This window comes from Staurois parvus, unplaced genomic scaffold, assembly GCF_062004578.1.
Source record: "Staurois parvus isolate SC_StPar_1 unplaced genomic scaffold, SC_StPar_1.0 ptg000279l, whole genome shotgun sequence".
Taxonomy (NCBI): domain Eukaryota; kingdom Metazoa; phylum Chordata; class Amphibia; order Anura; family Ranidae; genus Staurois; species Staurois parvus.
Window position 1 is genome coordinate 1,752,292 of NW_028318075.1, and position 19,529 is coordinate 1,771,820.

Sequence of the window (19,529 nt, forward strand, 5' to 3'; positions counted from 1 at the left end):
CAATTGGTCTATGGATAGTTTAAGACTGATAAACATTCGGGAACCACTAGTCTAGCTTATCTAGCTTCATAAAGACTACATTCCTGTTACTTAGGCAACACCTCTCCCTTTGATCCAGTTAATCAGTTTTTTCTGTGTGTATATATATATATATATATATATATATATATATATATATATATATATATATAAATAAATATATAAAAAGTTTAAATATATATTAGGAGTCAGTGCCTAAGGATGGATACAGCCTTCTCTTGAAGTTGTTAAAGCAAATATAAAATACATTAACAGAATACAATAAAAAAAAAATCAGAACAATCAAACCTCAAAAGCTTAAAGTTTAAAACATAAAAGACGAAAAAACAGAGGTGATGAACATATATAATTTTTTAATTCTTTTTTGCTCATATTTTCTTTTTATGTGCTTCACCCGAAGTGCCATAAATGTGTGCAATGCATCAGATGACATGAAATGCACACCTTAAAAGCAGCCAAGGGAAAGGAACTTGCAGCTGTGTCTGCTGCAACAAATACAATATATATTTCTCTGAAAAAAAAAAAAAAAAGAAAAAAAAACAAAAGTCCATGCATATTGCACATTTTGACATTATGTATATAAAATAGGTTTCCTTATATACAGATACAAGTAATTAATGGATTTTTTTGCATGTTTTTTTTATTTTAAAACTTCATCATGGAAGTGGCATGGCACAATTTAAAAACAGAACTTTAATGAACAATGAGCCTAGTGCAGGTTAGATCTTGGCATACAGAAGGCAGAGAGTTGGTAGGCAGGGTTGTCTTGCTCAGCAATAGATGACATGCGAAAAGGGCTTCACAAATGTCTTACACCGAGCACCCAACTTGGAATAGCCAATAGAAGACAGTGTAGTACAGAAATGTTTCTATGGTGTGGCATGCTGTATACCCAAAGGCTAAAATTACTTTTCTCCATGCTTTTATCAGGAAACGTTCACTTATAGTGACATTAATTCTAGATGGAAGTGTATTTTTGCCCTGACAGTACATAAAGCACAACTGAATACTTAATATCTACACTTTTGATATTACTTATTCTGCTCTTTAGTAATAGTAATACATAGTCAGGCCCTTGTAGAATACAGCAGGAAAGGAAAAGCAGGGCTGGACAACTCCCCAAAACCAGGTAACCAAAATGCATGAAAAAAATTGCTGTAGGTTTTTTTTTTCTTTTTCTTCCTCTGTTGGTAACAAAACCCACTCTCAGGCAGCAGCAGTGTTTTCTGAATTTCTCACTAGTCAACTTAGTGGTAGAACCCAAACAATACATTTAATGGACAAGTTGCTGAAAGCCAATATACCTGCAAAACAATCCCTTTTTAAATCTTCTAAATGGAAGCATAAGATGCCTGCTGGCTCCTAGATTGAGCCTTCTTGCTGCACAATGCATGTAACACGTATCTATGTATTTTTGCAGCAAAAATAGAATTTTCTCTAGCATTGCTTTACTCATGGCTATTACATGTCTAGGTTAGCCAGCTCTGCAGTGGAACTTTCCATGTTATTAGATGAACAGAAAAGTGTAACTGGGTTCTCCTAAAAGCTTTATCTTTTCAATAAGGGCAATGGCCTCTTTACAGACAGAACTTTAAATGCTATTAATAATCCCAATACTTCTGCCTCATAGTGCAACTATAAGCTTTCCCTTGTAGTACATCCCAAGTAATACACCACTCCACTATTGCTTGCAATGTCAAAACACTGGTCGTGATACTGGGTAATGCTATGTGACCAGCACCAGCAGGTAAATAATCCAAAATTTCTAGAAGTAAATGTAGCTCTCAGCGGTTTCTATTCTTTACTTTATATGTATTATTTGAGAAAATGGGGGGCATGTGAACCAATAGGCTTCAACAACTGCTACAACACAGTCCCAAGGCATTTTTAATAGAGAAAAACCAGATTCCAACACCCACAAATTGGAAAAAGCACTCAATCTGTGACCAAAATAAGATGACAAATTATTCAGAGAATAATTAAAGTGTTTCTAAAGGCTTTAAGAGAAAATAACAAACATGTCTAAACTTACCTGCTGTATGCAGTGGTTTTGCACAGAGCAGGCCATGATCCTCCTCTTCTTGGGTCCCCGCAGACTCTCCCGTCCCTTCCCTCCTGTTGGGTGCCACCACAGGAAGCAGCTTGCTATGGGGGCACCCGCTCTGCTTCGTGTGTCCATTCACACAGAGCCACAGCTCCGTCCCGCCCCCTCTTCTCATTGGCTCACTGGCTGTGACTGACAGAAATAGGAGCCAATGGCTCCTGCTTTTGTCTCAACTAATGAGAAGAGGGAGTCCCGGGATAGCCATGACTCCAGTGCACATCACTGAATCAAAATGGGCTTGAGTATTGGGGAGGGGGGGGGGTTGGTTTGATGCTGCACATGGAAGGTAATTTACCTTCATACATAGAATGCATGAAGTTAAACTTCTTTAGAACCACTTTAAGGAAAATTGCCAGAACCCCTAGAAAGAAAGGTTGTTTAGTGTGATTTACAGCTCTAAGCTATTTAATGTTCAGGATAGGTGAATGTGAGGTCTGGACTTAAGCTCTAAAACAAACATGCTGAGCCAGACCATGGAGTAAAAAAAAAATGTATATGTCAAAAAGACCTTGACAATTGATTCAAATAAAAGAACCAGGTGCTCCTCAATAAGTGGAGTATAATTTTTTTTCAGTTTCTCAACTCAAAAATTTATGGAGATCACCTGTGTGTAGTCAATGTATTTCAAATGATTGTAATTTTAATACATGTATAACTGAAAGGTCCAATGCAGGTGTCAGTATCATGGCATAAATTACATCATGAACCCAAAAGAACACATCGAAGAATTCCATTGAAGTTGACAAATGCAGAAGTCAGGATGATATTAGAAAAATAGAAACATTGGAAGTCACTGAAAACTTTTTGGAGTAGTTTTAGAACAATTGTGGAAAGAGGAGTAAAGCACAGCTGTAAAGATGCCAAGAACAAGCCATTTGATGAGATCAGAGAGACTACTTGTCGCATACAACTGTTGCCTGACAGTGCTTTCTTTACCATGTCACAGAAAAAAAGTCATTTTGTACTCATGATGTTATAAGCATTCATTTAGGCTTGTCATGGGAGACTCTGAAGTAGAATAAGGGTCTATGGTCTGGGAAGACATATTTTGGCCATCAGATTAAATGCTATGCCTGATATTTGCATGGTGGTGGCAGCAAAATGTTGTAAAGATTTTTGTCTACAACAGGGCCTGGAAAGTTTGAGAATAGAATGAATTCAGAAAAAATACAGGGAAATCTTGGCAGTCTGCAAGACACATAAGTACTGGAAGATGATTTGTCTTCCAACAAGATAAAGCCTAAAGCTAAAACTACAGAGAATGGATTAAAAACAACAGTGTACTGAAATTGGTTAAAATCAATTCAATAGAAAATCTGTAGCTAAACTTTGAAAAGGCCATTTATTCACAATCCTCATGCAACCTGGCTAGATTTATGGTACATCTACTAAATACTGACTTGAAAGGGATGTGTACTTTGTAATCAGGTATGTTGTGTTTTTTTCCATTGTAATTCATTTAAATCACTTTGCAGCAATGTTTTCAGTTAGACTTGAAAGTATTTTGTTGACTAAATAGAAAAAAAATCAAATCCAAGGCGATTGAATGTTCTATGACAATAAAACAAGGAAACATCCAAGGGGAAGAATATTTTTTTTTTTTGTTTACAAGAACGGTATAAACCCTACGATACTACTAAACAACCTAGAACAAAATCCTTGTGGACAATAATGGTTGTATTGTTGCATATTAAGCATTAATACATTTGAGATATGATGGTAGCAGGAGCGCTGTGCATCACAAGTCTGGCTTAAACAGACAAAATTGCCTATAAGGACTAACAGAAAGGGGAACAGGCTTGTTTTTACCTTTAAAGCCTAAATACAGGTTGACAAATAGTATTAAAAACAGCTCAGAATGAAATACATTTAATTCAGAGCTGTACCCCACAGTAACTCGCCTTCATCTCAAGATGTCCTCAGACTTTGTGTTTAATGACCCCTGGTGTCACTCAATACCCTGAGCAGAGCATTGTGCATTCAGTGTATATGCGGACATCATGTTAGTAATACTCTTTGAAGTCTTCCATCACGTCATGTGTCTGGCCCAAAAATATCAGGAAAAGGGAAAGCAAAGATTGCTGGGAGGGAAGCTAAAAGAGGGATGAGGAACAGTGGGCATGGAGCCAGTCCTTTCCCAAAGGTGCCCAACGCTGGTAATCAGAAAGTCCTAGCATATGTTGCAAGATATTTTTAAGTTAGTCATATACAGCATTTTAAAATTTCTCTCATTCAATCCCATAGACTAAACAAGAATTCAATACCCCCCATTCATGCTAACATGAAACCATGGTTTTTAGAACAGCCGAAAAACACCTGCATCTTTGCTTTTCAGCTAAGAATTTCCTGGCTCATTCAACATGGAGTCAAGCCAGATGGCGTAGACAGGGTCATTCAGGAAATTAATTTCAGCCGATTCAGCAGAATTCAGTGACTTAGAAGATATTAAGGATGACATGCAGTCAGAAGTATGCCAGCAATAACTGCTCAGCACAGATTTTATTTTGAAACATATCTAAAGACAAACTTTTTTTTGTTTTTGGACAAAGTGGGTAGGGGGTTTGGTATTCCCACTCAATAGATTAGGTCTATTTCTTCTGGTGACCACTCCCACAAATTGGAAGTGAGGAAAAATCCAGAGATTTTAGTTGTCACTGTAACAGAGGAAAGCTTCCCGTGGGATACTTGTTCCAGTGACGCTGAACTAAAAGGGAGGCTTATCCTCACTTTAGAGATATCCTTTCACTTCCTATTGTGTCTATAGAACAGAAATATAAATATAACTTCCAAATAATGAACTGACAAAAACGGGACTGTTTATTCTATTTTCTACCCACTCATCACAAAGCCACAAAGGTGGAAAATGACAAAGAAAGATGTAATCTGTGGTAAAACAGAATGCAGTCAAAGCATGCTGGAGTATTATTCCTCAAAGCATGTGAAGGAATCAGTCAATCCATCAATGCCATTTATTCTCCCAGCAAAACTATTCTGGGATTTTGGCAAAAGAAGACTCTGAAAATGTAATTGGGTAGTGATCTAAAATTCTCCATAGCCTCATTAATATCAGCGATTCATCAAATATAATCTGGATTGGCAAATCAGTTTCATACAAACGTAACAAAGTTTCGAATTATGGATTAACCTTCTGGCAATGGCAAACGGTCAGCTGCTGTTTAAGACTACAGTAATGTTTTGCAAATAATACAAAATGGACTATTAAATGCTCCAAATCAATACCAGTTACAGATATGTTCCAGCAGTACAAGTCCAGAAATGAATGTAAGCATAAACAGTGCAATAATCCCTTTAAAACCTAAAACCGGTAAAAAAAGAAAAAAACAACAGATTTCGCTTTTGGCAATTGGGCACTTGATTAAAAATATACTTATCAATTTTTCATACTTTTCAACTTTAAAGCTCTCAGGTGGTGAGGCAAGATTTGCCTTTTCCCCAGAAATGTTGTTACAAACACAATGTCATGCTTCATTGATAGATTCCCTCTAACAAACAAATTCACAGTCCAGCAGTAAGAAACATTTTGGTGTGGGCTAATGTGAAGTAGCTGAAAATAAGGGGAGTACAAACAGTGCTTGTGAAAGTTTCCAAAAGCAATTGCCGAAAGCTTGCTTCTACTAGCTTTTATATACTTTGCAGCAAGCATACCATGTGCACCTTGACCGATTAAATGTGGTCCTCAGTACTGCAAGTGTAGGAAAATTAGGAAGAGGATTGGAAGGCATAAGAAGAAAATAACCCTTAGGGCTCATTTCCACTATGTTCATTTAGCTGCATTATTCTGCACATATATGTTGTCAACACCACACATAGAAAACGTCACCTTTGTGCCCTGTTCACATGATATGTGTGATGGTGTGCAGAACGCAGCTCAGTGGACATGGTGTGAACATGCCCTTAGTAATCCAGCTGAATAGCTACAGATTTAAAATACTAATTAACTTTAGGATTACCAGATGAAGATTAATCTCTCCTCTGAACAGGTTTGTTTTTGAAACTATGAATGAATATTTTTCTAGCTATCCCTTTCGACTCCATACAATCTTTTGCTTCAGATGTGTGTGGTCATAACAACTGTGCAGCCCATAATACCTTCAAAAGGAACTTGGCATGCTTGCAAATTTCTGGATAGCTTTACTACCAGAGGAGTCGGTGGTCTATGTGCATTCCCTGCGATCCTGACTGAAGAATAACACCCAACCAGCAAGCTTAAAGGTCTTTGAAATACACAACAAAGTTTACCTTGAAGCCGAAGTGCAGCCAAAATAAAAAAAAGCAAACAGAAAAAGCGGCACAAGAGACATAACCCGCAGTCAGTAAGATGTGACTCCAGACCTAATGCCTCTTTTAGTTGAAATCCACCACAATCCATACCACCTCCCCACCCATGCAATCTTCTGGTGTAGCAGGGGTATATACAACTAAGTGGCTATCATAGGTTCTCATCAAGAGAGCCCACTATGCCCACCCTTTGTACACATCTCCTCTATTCCTAGAAGCCATACTATAGCTTCAATGAATGGAGGAGAGGTGGATGATCAATAGGTCCACCCCTCCATTCAAAGATCTTGTTCCATATTCATAGAACATGTAACAACAGCTTCAATGTATGGCTGATTTGGCAGGCATAGTTGTGCTCCCATAAGAGCCAGTGACAGCCCCTTAGTTGTATTAACTCCTTCTGCATCAGAAGATTATGGTGGTGGGGGTGAGGCATGGACGGAGGATTTCAACTAAAAGAAGAGAAATCAGAATAGGGGACACGTACTAATGAACTGTAAGTTGTGTCCCTTGTGCTACTTTTTCTTTATTTTAGCTGTACTTCGGCCTTAAGCATAGCTTTACTATCAGGTGAGCCATTCATTAACACATGCAAGGGTACTAGGATTCCTTACAGATTCAAAGGGGGCTTTAGATAGTTTTTCTCCATGCAACCAGAATTACTTAAGGTCTTTAAAATGTGCCATTCAATAGTTCTTTCAGTGTTGCAAATCCTACTGAAGCACATTGTATAAACATAAGCTCTACAAACAGTCTACAGTAAATATTAAAAATTAACTTTTTTTTTTAAACTGTGACCTAAACTTGTATCAAAGCATCACTGAAAGGTAACACTGAATATATTCAACAATAAAATGTAGGTGTGACAGGTTAAAAAAATACCCATTGGTAGTTAATTTAGTTAAAAAAAAAAATTACAGAAGGTTATACAAAAAGTTAAATATGAATAAAAAAATGAGATACACACACGCATACAAACATAAATGAGTTTACAGTGTAATGATTATCCTTTCAGTTGCACACTTGATTGAGACTCTCATATGACATTATGTTTATCTGTGCAACTACATGTAAAGGACATGAATACTTCTTAGACCGCTGACATTTACGATCTGCCTGGTGGGGAATTTCTTTGACAATACATTGTTCTCATTTGTGTAAACGGACAAACAGGTGATGAAAATATACAGCTATAGGGGTCTGACATGCCCAAGAGGGGAGATCCCAGATTTATCTGAAACATATCCAAAAACCTATGTGGAACATTCACATTACCCTGGGGTGCATCTATTTTAAAGTATTACAATGACACAGTGGAGCTTGTCAAGAATCACTGGTGTTGGCTTCAACAGGCAACTATGCTGTGACCACTGCAAGTTTATACCTACTCTTACTCAAGTACAGAGATACATATCTTTTTTCTTTATTAAAGAGGGTTTTTACTTAATAGGAGAACACTGCATTACATCGCTTTTAGTTTTTAGTAATTGCACAGTTGACTGCACAACCAATTAAAATGCTTCCTGGAATTCATACAACTCCATATCTGGAATCTTAAAATCCTCGCTTGCTATGATAGTAAGTTCTAAAAAAAAAAAAAAAAAAAATGTGATACTCAACATGATACTTCTGCATTTTTTTTTAACATACACTAGAAAAATAATAGCTGGCAACCTGATTTGATGACATTTGCTACACAAACTTTACATTCCTCAAGTTTTCCCGAACTCTACCATGGACTTCTTGTGGAACTTTTCAGTGCGTACTTTGGCAGAACCCAGCATGGAACTTTGTAGAACAATGCAGCATTAAAGGCATTAACAGTGTAACGGTTAAACAAGCTGAAAAGCTTGAACAACACAACATTCATAGATACATCAATGTGTTAAACGTTGCATATTTGTTCTTGGATTGGCATGCCTTCATACGTAGTCAGCGGGCAGAAAAAAAGTGTTGCATGGTGTTTCTGTAGAATGCAGAATTTTCAGTCTGATCTAGAACCTCACTTATTGCTTTGATGAAGTATTAGTGGTTTTGCCAAAATAAACTATTAAATTTGCTGGAGTAACACGAGGGCGTGTGTCCGTTATAGCTGAAGTGAGGCAGGAAAACGTCCAAAACATTCTTCTAAGCAATCACAACATGTTTCAGCCATTCGGAAAAGAGCAGAGTAATTTGCTTAGTTATACCAAGGATGGCAATACGTTTTCAGACGTCATCTTAAGCTGACGTTCGACGATTTGAAGACTTGTGTATATAAGCACTGTTAAATATTTAAAGATGTACATTTATATATATATTAATAAAAAAAAAGAAAAGAAAACTGTCAAAAACTAGCAGGTCAGATTTTCTCCACATTCACGGGGTTGGGATGCTGGCTCTGAAAGTCTTGCTCCAGTGTGTGCAGCACAATGCTAAACTGAACATTGCTTCTGTTCCAGACAGTCCTATGCAGTAGCTGCTCAATTCAGGAAGACAGCGTTCTGGCCCAGCAGGCCTTCAAGCCCATGTTGGCCTAGGGAGGCCAAAGGTATTGATACTGGAAATGGCCATCATTATCCTTGCCTTGTTCTCTCTCCTCATTTAGAAAGCTTGCTGATGACTCGTATTAAAGCTGCATTTTCATCCTTCAGTCTTTGATTATCTGCCTTCAAGTCAGAAAGGACCTGGAAACAAATTCAATATAATGTCACAAAACAAATTTTTGCACTTCTCACTGACCATTCTTTAGTCCCAACACCACCTACTATCCAGAGCCATCAAAGTGTAAATAAAACCCAAATTGTGACTTAGGCCTGTTCATATATTTTTTTAGGCCCAAGTCTGGAATATCTTCTCTATAAAATTAATGTTATTGATCTTATCCTCTATTGCCCTTCCTGGATTTGGAGTAGCCTCCATATCTTTCTTCTATTCATACTATGCGCTAAATGCTTCTTTTTTTCCTTTGAATGTATCTATACTGTTTACATGTAATTACTGTTTATTACACGATTGTAGCCAGAAGATGGCCCCATTGCCTTGGTTATGATAAACTGGTGTATGGTCAAGAGAAAGGTTGTCTCCCTGAGACTGTTATTTGAGGGGATTCTACCTGTATGCTAATATGTCAATATGGTAATGTCTAGTGGTGACACTCTGCTCCCTTTCCCTTGAAAATGACTGATGGTTAGCTTCATGTGCAATATTCGATCTTGGACGTTGTGTTTTCATGTGATTGCCATATAGTTTTCATATCCACTGCAATACACTGTTTTTATTTGTACTCTTCTTTCTTACTAAAAAAACTTTTATTGAACCTAAAAGCAAAATTGTTTTTGGTTTTGGGTACAGTAGAAAATTAGGACCCCAGTCAGGTTTTCATTTCTCCCATTGGAGATATTTTCTTTCACATAGACAAAGCAGGCAGTAAGAGGATCTCTCCAAAGTAAGGAAAATCCCCTCTTGCGCAGTCTTTTCTACAGCAGGTTCACCTTTTCCCTTTAGCTCCTGGGACAACACAAATCAGGTTTTCCATCACTTTCTGTAGACAATGATCTCTAAGATCAATAATGAGGGTGAATCTCACCAGTAAAAATCCAGACAGCAATAGTAAATAAAAAGTTCTAATACTTTCCATTGTACCCAAAAAAAAAAAAAAAAAACATTTTGACTTTATATGCACTTTAAATGCAATCTCACAAGGTAAAACAAGCTTGGCCTCAGGAGGTGTTGCTGAAATACAACCAAGCAGAAAAAGAGGGAAATACATTCAGGAGAAAAAAATAAAAAAAGGACTTAACTAAGCACACATTGGAAATGTTCTTTTGCAAATCAGTTACTTTTCTCTTGAAGATATGCAGTTAAAGCAGTAATAAACCCAAAACAAAACATTTTATATATTGCAGCTTAACAGTCCTTTGATGTTCTGACTACATTCATTTTCTTTTTTTAGGCTTTTTCCCCTCTCTGTCTTGACGTGGTGATTCTGACAGTAAAACACTTCCTGCCTTATGGTGCCTACACACTTGGAGCAGCACAAAGACACCTTTGAACAGAAGCATTATTAATGTGGGAGAAGGGTAGTGTTAGATGCTACAAATTAAAGAAACTCCAGCACACACTTTTACAGGTAAAGTATCAGCTTCTTTTTCCTTTTGGGATATAGGTTTTAACTAAATAAAAGCTGATCATTGTAAGCACCCCTGTCAGTGGTAAATGGTTTGTCTCAACCCTCTGTAGTTTTTCAACAGAAGAAACAATCCTGCTGATGTAGCAGACAGGGAAGATCAGTAGCAGAAAACACAGGTTAGGAAAACCGGCGTGGCTGTGCGGGTATTTGCCTGCACAGCTACATCATTCATTCACAAATGTAAACAAGATAGATTTTCTCTTTGACCCAAAGACAGAAAAAAATAAAAATTACATTTATCAAGTTTTATTAAAGCAAAATTAGGATAGTAAGGATATATAACCCTTTCCACGCTATCGCACTTTGAAAGACAATTGCGTGGTCATGCACAAATTACATTTTTTATTTGTTCACACAACTAGAGCTTTCTTTTGGTCATATTTAATCACCACTGGGTTTTTTTTTGTTTGCTAAATTAACAAAAACTGAAAATTTTGAAAACAAAAACGTGACAGATCTCGCTACAGTGTGGTTCCACATGAGGACATCATATGATGCCCACCCGGATCGTCGAAAATCCTGCTTGGCTATTTTGTTATTGGTTGGGCGGGAACTGGTTATTTATATAAGAAAGTTTATAAAGAGCACAGCTTACCAAATAATTGTAGAATATATCACAACAATCCACCTTTTGCGGTATTGATAAGGTTGAGAATAATTGGAGAGGTATCAATAAGAGGAAAAGGTGTCACAGGATGAAACCCCTTTGGATATATGAATTAAAGACCATGCAAATAGTGGGTCTTAATATTGACATAAATCTAAATGTGTTTTATTTCTAATTTTTAACGAATATTTAAGGTTTTAGTTGCAATTTTGATATCATCTTCTAAAATGCCCCTATTTTTGTTGTTTTAGTAGTTTTGGTATAATGGCATTTATTGTTTATATCTTTCTGTTTGGAAATGGAGGTTGTTTGTCTTTGACATTTTACTGTGTGTGGCTCCACATTACAGCAGTTGGGATTAGAGCAGTTGGAGGGGATTGAGGTCCAGTGCAATTTTTGTCCTGGATCTCCAAATCATCTGTCCTCTCCATACTGATATTGAGTTTCCTTTTTAGAATATAATTTCTACAACTTCCTTTATTAACATCTATTATATAGATCTTTCGCACTTTGCAGGGTTGGTTCTGGAAGACTAGCAGGATTGGGCCGTATCTCTGTTGTGATCTCCCTCTGTGTGTGATTTCACATTACAAAACAAGGGATCGGAGCGGCTGAATCAGGCTGGGGTTCTCTGTTGCCCTGCAGACTGTGCCTAAGGGAATTAATTACATGGTGCATAGAAAGAGGGTGGCGCCGTCGTTTGCATCCAGTTTCCTGAGGAAGCTTATTGGGTGAAATGTATTGGGGCAGATTTTTACAGCTCTGACGGGATCTCTGGTTTACCATGCGTTAGGCGGAATCAGTGCAAAATGCAAGCAGACTTCTGTAAAAGGTGGATCGGCTGCAATTTCTACACAAACGTTTGACTGTCTGTGCTGGCTATTTTGCAGGCACCACCAAATTTGAGTGCATTGCATGTTTTTATACATTTTAATAAGGGTTTTACAACTGTATTCGATGAGTCTTTTTCTGTCTACTCAACCTGTGAGTGGAGTTTTGGAGGTCTAGGGGAACGTGGGATCATATCCCATTTCCTACAAAACATATTTGACCTTTGGTATGTGGGTCCAACTCTTCTGGTGAGTTTATGCTTTCCAAAGGGTGCAAGTAGTATTCTTGACACCTTGTAAACAGTGGATGGAGCACCAGTAATTTTTTTATTTTGCGTGAAGCACCACATGTGGATTATTGGACACTTTCACTATTTCGATCAGTATATTATTTCCATTTATGTGTTAAGCACCATTTATGGATGATTGAATGGACATTTGCACTGGACTTTATTTGGATAATTTTTTGTTTCATGCTTGTACAGATGTTTAAATAGTACTATTTATTATATGTAGTCATTTAGATTTAACAATTTGCATTATTTAGTTCGAAAGCACTGCCTTGGTTCACATTTTTAAATAAAAATGTTAATAAAAGACACAATAAAAGTAGTAAATCCCCAAAAGTGTATTACCTTCAACTCTTCTTCTAGTTCAGCAGCTTTTCTCTCCAATGCTCTTCTTTCCTAAAGACAGAGATGACAAGTAAATTAAGTAGCAGCATATCATTAGATTACATAGCACATCCTATCAAACAAACTGTAAAAGACCAAACAGAAAACAATGCTTTTTGAATTTCAATGACTATATGGTCATATGTTAATGAAGTGCAAATTAATAAGATATTTGTACTCACAAAAATTTTTGCATTTTCCATAAACAACTTTTTGAAGTCCACAGAGGGACACAGGATGGAATGAATTCTTGCATATTTGGGTTATAATGCCATCCACAGGAGATTTGGAAACTGCCCAACAGAAAACCTTAAGCCAGCCCCAGAATAATATGCCTCCAAAGATAAAACCCAAGTTTTGTAAGCAAGCAAGGTCTAAATGAGGGGCAATGACTTGTCCCCCGAATAGACTTTAAGATTTCATGTTAAGTGCAAAAAAGAGGGATTTTGGTGTACCTGTAAATTCCAAACCTCGAAGTACATTTCAGGGCACAGGAATCGGTTCTTAGACCATGGGTTAAATGTTGCTACCTTGATGCCAAGCGTGTCATATTCAAGTGTATAGGCCAGTAGCAAATGCTAGGCTCACAGCTGCAGTATTCCAAATCAAACAGGCCATTCAGCAGTCAAAAAAACAAAACAAAAAAAAAAACAAATGCAGTTCAGGAGACAGCAGTATAGCCAGCTCCACATGCACTTCTCTGTGAAAAGTGATCCATCATAAGAACCAGATGGGTCAATTGACAGTAACTGCAGAAGCATCTGGAACTCCAAGAACAAAAACACCAGAGGCTAAAGCAGCCACTTAATAAAAAGTTTGAAAAATGAGAACCGAGAAACAGGTTGTGACCCTGCAACTTGTCAGAAGGACAGATGGCGAATGTAAAAAGAACCGGGACATCTCTGGAAGAAGGGGCTCACACAAGATAGACTGCAAAGCAAGGAGGAAGCAGTCTGAATGATCCAAGGAAAGAGGCAACAGACCTAGGAGGTTGAGATATGAATAACTGGGGATATCAGTTACATAGTTTATAAGGTTAAAACCAAAAAAAAACCAAAAAAAAAAAAAACATGTCCATTCAGTTGAACCCGTGTGTTCCTATGTGTGATTTTTATTCTCCAACAATCTCATGGTCCTGTATATTCTGCTTCCTGAGGAGGATATCTAAATGATTTGTTTTTAATGTTTGACATTCTCAACTAGTACCACCTCCGAAGGGAGTTGCACATTATAAAGCAGACCATATATGAGTCAGTTTTTCGTTCAACCTGCGGGCTGAACAAATTAAAAAAAAAACTGACCCGATTCCCCCATCCAAACATTGCAGCTGCGTGGAGGAATCCTTCCTGATCAGCTATTGTATTCTGACAGTGCAGTGGGGGGACTTCTCCATGATTAAGATATCTCATTTTCTTTATTGTTTATTAGGGGACTCTGAATAAGAGCAACTCTTGGATGAACATGTGGGTCATCCAAAAGTGTATGGTGGGAAAAAATTACTCACTGATCTTACATATGAAAAATCTTACCACAAGAGAGTAGGAGAAAGAATTAACATCTGAATGATAGACAACAGTTCACCTATCATAGAACTGTCAGTATCAAGGAAATGACATGGAGGGGCAACTTAGTGTTTCCATACAAGGACAGATAATCGCACCGGAATGGGAAAATAATTTAGACAAAGTGGGTCAACAAAAAGTAAACTCATAGGGCCTCTGCACCTGCAAAATGTAGGGGAAAATGCAGTGGGATCAAAGAGTGTTTTGTCTATGGACCCACTAGGTAGTACAGAATGTATTGGGGTTGGTTTGTTGCTTAAAAAGAGGAAGGAGGCAAAATTAAGGGAAGGACACTCACTGTTTAAGTGGAGAACATCAGATGAAGAATCTGAAAAATGTCAGCTTTTCATACTATGTTCAAAGCGCGTGTGAAAAAATGCATCAAATTAGAGAATGCTCGCAGGATGAATGAAGGGATAGTCCTCGCTTTGGCTAAAAATCCATCACAGTTGAGAAAACTACTACAGGTACCAATTGCAGATTCCCCCATAGTTAAAAAAAACAAAAAAAAAACAAACTTGAGAAGAGTACCTGAAGGGAGAGGATTCCCAGATTTTATTAGCATTTAACTACTGAAATGAGTCACAAGCAGTGGCGTTGCTATGTTGGTGCAGACCGCACCAGGGTGACACCATCCAGTGCCGCCATCAGAAAGATTTAAGCCCTGAGAAGGCAGCAATCATAACATCCCTGCCGGTGGTTGATGAAGCGCTTTGAGTGGACCCATGGCGATGAGCGCAGCGGCAGCTACTACAGGCAGTTTCTCTCTTGAGCACTTAAGTGGAGGGGCGGGGCCACAGTCCACATCGTGGCCGTAAAGCGTAGCAAGCCGTACGTGAAGAGAGCTGGGAGGTGGCAGACAGAGTGCGCTGCATAGCGGATTACCCAGCAGTTTATTGTATCACTCTACCTTAAAGTATACCAGCCAGGCTGAGTGTTCCTGACCAGTGTCAATGAGCAGAATAAATTAGTATTTTAGTATACTAAAAGCATTTGCACATAGCTTTGGTCCTGCTTTTTATGCTGCTTTTTTTCCTGGCAGGAGAAAGGCGTTCAGAAGAGCTGGGCAATCATCCAGTGTGCAGGAGGCCTAAAAAATAAAATAAAAACTAACTGATGAGAAATACGTACAAATCTTTCTAATTCCAGTAAGGCAGGTCGTTCTGCATGCCGCTCTTGTCTCTGGAAAAGAGAATTGAATCAATTTTAAAAGTAAATCAATAGGCAGCACATTAAAATATGTTCTAATCAGAAAACTGATAGTCAAAAAGTGATGTGCGAATATCCAGAAACAATGACTGTGCTAAATAAAGAATGACCAACTTACCATAAAGCTCCAAGGATACAGCCAGAGAAAGGAATGCAACACCATTTTCTTTGCGTAAAAGAGAACAGAGATGTCTTCTCCCTACCTACATCTTGCTGACAAGACAAGCAGCAAAAACAGACTAAAAGATCACCAGCTCTGTTCCAATATCCTGTCAACAGGCTAAAAGGGACCCAATCCTGTGCAGGACTGCAGGGAGAAGCAAAAAGTAAGACAGACTGGAATAGGAGAAGGTTTATCTTGAGAGTTTGCACATGTAAAAATACTGAGGAAAATTGGGTGAAGCATACCCAGAGCATATCACCACACTCAACTGACATTTAAAATACGGCAATGTACCTGGCGTGTGCTTATACTCAGTGACCCAATAAGGATTATATGATGTACCTTATAGCATGGAGATGTAGAGTGTCAAAAATCCAAACAGAATAGAACCCATAGAATGCACTCCTAAGTATTTTTACATTTGCAGATTCTCAGAACAATTATCTGTCTTCCTTCTATTCAGCCTCTCTCTGTGCTCCCCCACAAGAGAGGATCCCCCCTCAGCCTACCAGGGTACAAAATGCATGAATAGGAGAAAATTAAAAACGTCTCATTTCTTTATGAATCTTATAGCAAAACACACTGAACTGAGCTGCTTCCACCATGCTGCCTTCAGACACATCCACATATTTTTGAAAGACCTGAATCATGAGGTCTGTTGAAAAAAAAAAAAAAAGAAAAAAAAATAGTAGGCAAATAACATACTGTACACAGAAATGTCTGAGCAAAGCAGGTAATAGGACAGGCCTACTTAGAACTGATTGTTCACGCATATGTACAACCATGTAATTGTGCACTATTTTATAGGAATTTTAGCTTTTTTTTTTTTTTTTTTTTTTTTTTTTAGGAGATCCTGTCTAATGTTGCTAGCTTAGGTGGCACCTCTAAAGTCCCAATTGTTTTTGCGCTATGATTAAGGCCATTCCTGGCTGAAACATGTCAGCCCCATTTTATCTGTGTATTTTACTGTATATCTATAATAAAGAAGATTGTTGTGGACGAGTGCCAGGTTTTATGTACAATTTCCTTACGTAGCTTATTTCTGTGATTTTAAGGATGTGGTGTCAATGACGTCGTAACAATTCAGTCATAACTTTAGAGATGTTTTTCATCAGCATGAGCATGTTTAAGGAATCCACTGCATCCAGAGTGGATATGCACTAGAATCTAGTATGTAAAAAGGTGTTCTTTTCACATAATGTAGGGGAAAAATGCACCACAAATAATGGATGAAAAAAATTAAACCACAAAAAAGTGGTGCATTTTAGTGTTTTTATATGTAGGCACAGCCTTTTTTTATGGCCCCAATGATTCCTTTAGTGTTCCATGTAGATGCATACAAAAAAACCCATAAGCTATTGACCATTCGGAGCCATTAGTAGGAACAGGAACGCAAAATACAACACTAGGGAATTATAACCTGTTAAACATTAGGCAAGAAACAGAGATATCGTGAACACATTTCTGTCACTACTATCCATCTATCTATGGATGCACCAATACCATTTCTTTAACACCAAGTACCGATACTGTTTAAGTACTTACCAATATCAATTACTGATACCTATTGCTGTGGGTAAGGGGTGGGGAAATCAGGCTATGAGAGAGGGGGGTGGGGTGGTTGGGATGAGTGGTTGATTGATAGTATAGGTAGACTGGAAGCTAATGTGACTGCTGGGGGGGGGAAGGTTGGAAAGTTGGTAGGTGGCAGAAGGGGACCTTTAAGCTGTGCAGTGGGGTAGCAAAGGTAGGAGGACTGTAACTAAACTAGGAGTAGGATAGATGGCAGCAACAGCTGATAGGAGAGTAGTAGAATGACAGGAATTTTTAACAGTTGTGGTTTGGAGATTGTAAAACGTGCAGGAGAAAGGGGGGATAAACTAAATGGGCAAGGAGTGGTGACAGTAAGGTGAGAGCAGGGCAGCCATCGGAAATTTTGGGGCCCCTTACACAGCTTTAGGCCTGGGCCCAAGGGCCTGATCACCAACATTCCCCAGGGCCCACCCACTGGCTGTCCTGCCAAATCCCATTACTGTCCATCCCACCATGTCCTCCTCCATCCCATTCATACCATGTCCTCCTCCTCCTCCAGTCCTACAGCTGTGTGTGAGTACAAGATGGGCAGGACCACCCACATAGTGGGAAGGGAGAAGGCTGCAGTGAGTTATCGGGTCAGCTGGATCTAGTTGACAGCGGTGAATAACAGGTGGGAGCGGCTAGGGCGGTTGAGTCATCAGTTGGTAAGGACGTGGCAGCCCAGTCCTTGACAACCGATAATTGCCTGCATTCTTTTGTTTACATTTCAGCTGACAGCTGAAAGAACTGAACCTGAACGTATAGGTTTTTTTAGTTTTGGTGCATTTGCACGAGTACTGATACTCGTGCAAATGCCCAGTATCGGTGCAACCTTATATCTGTATAGAACATATTTAGTATAAAGTGCACCTATTATACTAGACTGCAGGGCACTATGGGCGAGCAAAAAGAGGCTGCTTCTTTTCAGACTCTCAAACTACAGGCCATCTTTGAGCCATATGAACAAAGTAGTGTAGTGTAAAGAAAAATAGGATTTTTACCCTACCATGAAATCCTTACAGTAAATTATGGACACAGGATCAGTATTCAAGTACAATGTGTTATATTGCAGTTTCAAAAGATTGGACACTGAGAAAACAAAGCTGTAAGGACAGTCAAGTTCTTACAGCTTTGGCCAAAAGTTTTGAGAATGACACAAATATTAATTTTCACAAAGACTGCTGTTTCAGTGATTTAAGATCTTTTTGTCAGATGTTACTATGGCATACAAGTATTTCACAAGTACCAAAGGCTTTTACTGACAATGATATTAAGTTTATGCAAAGTGTCAATATTTGTAGTGTTGACCCTTCTTTTTCAAGACCTCTGCAATTTTCCCTGGCATACTGTCAATCAACGTCTGGGCCACATCCTGACTGATGGCAGCCCATTCTTGCTTAATCAATGCTTGGAGTTTGTTACAATTTGTGGGGTTTTTTGTTCATCCAACTCTTGAGGATTGACCACAAGTTCTCAATGGTAATAAGGTCTAGGAATTTTCTTGGCCATGGACCCAAAATTTCGATATTTTGTTCCACAAGCCACTTGGTTATCACAGTTGCCTTATGGCAAGGTGCTCCATCATGCTGGAAAAGGCATGGTTTGTCACCAAACTATTCTTGGATGGTTGGGAGAAGTTGCTCTCAGGGGAGGTTTCTGTACCATTCTTTATTCATGGCTGTAAAATTGTGAGTGAGCCCACTCCCTTGCCTGAGAAGCAACCCCACACATGAATGGTCTCAGGGTGCTTTACTGTTGGCATGACACAGGACGGTAGTGCTCACCTTTTCTTCTCCAGACAAGGTTTTTTCTGGATGCTCCAAACAATTGGAAAGGAGATTCATCAGAGAAAGTTACTTTACCCCAGTCCACAGCTTTCCAATCCCTGTACCTTTTGCATAATATCAGTCTGTTCCTGATATTTTTCCTGGAGAGAAGTGGCTTCTTTACTGCCCTTCTTGACACCAGGCCATCCTCCAAAAGTCTTCGCCTCACTGTGCATGCAGATGCATTCACCTGTCTGGTGCCATTCCTGAGCAAGCTCTGCATTGGTGGTGCCCCCATCCCACAACTGAATCAACTTTAGGAGATGGTTCTGGCACTTGCTGCACTCTTGGACGCCTTGAAGTCTTCTTCACAACAATTAAACCTCTGCCCTTGAAGTTCTTGATTATCCAATAAATGGTTGATTTAGGTGCAATCATAGTAGCAGCAATATCCTTGCCTGTGAACCCCTTTCTGTGCAAAGCATTGATGACTGCATGTGTTTCCTTCCTGGTAAATTAATGTGTGTCAT

At 38.6% G+C, this 19,529-nt stretch overlaps 1 protein-coding gene across 1 annotated transcript in view; it reads right to left on the bottom strand.

Annotated features, from left to right (window-relative positions):
• Nucleotides 1-372: 372 nt before the first annotated feature.
• Nucleotides 373-19,529, bottom strand: part of LOC149458732 (protein phosphatase 1 regulatory subunit 12C-like) — a 133,888-nt gene continuing 114,731 nt past the window's right edge. Inside the window, exons 20-22 of the mRNA XM_089681793.1 lie at nucleotides 15,418-15,468; nucleotides 12,686-12,736; nucleotides 373-9,108 (exon numbers count right to left, since the gene is read on the bottom strand). Coding sequence (XP_089537919.1) covers nucleotides 9,022-9,108; nucleotides 12,686-12,736; nucleotides 15,418-15,468 — 189 coding nt within the window. The 3' untranslated portion in view covers nucleotides 373-9,021. The remainder of the gene's footprint in view (nucleotides 9,109-12,685; nucleotides 12,737-15,417; nucleotides 15,469-19,529) is intronic.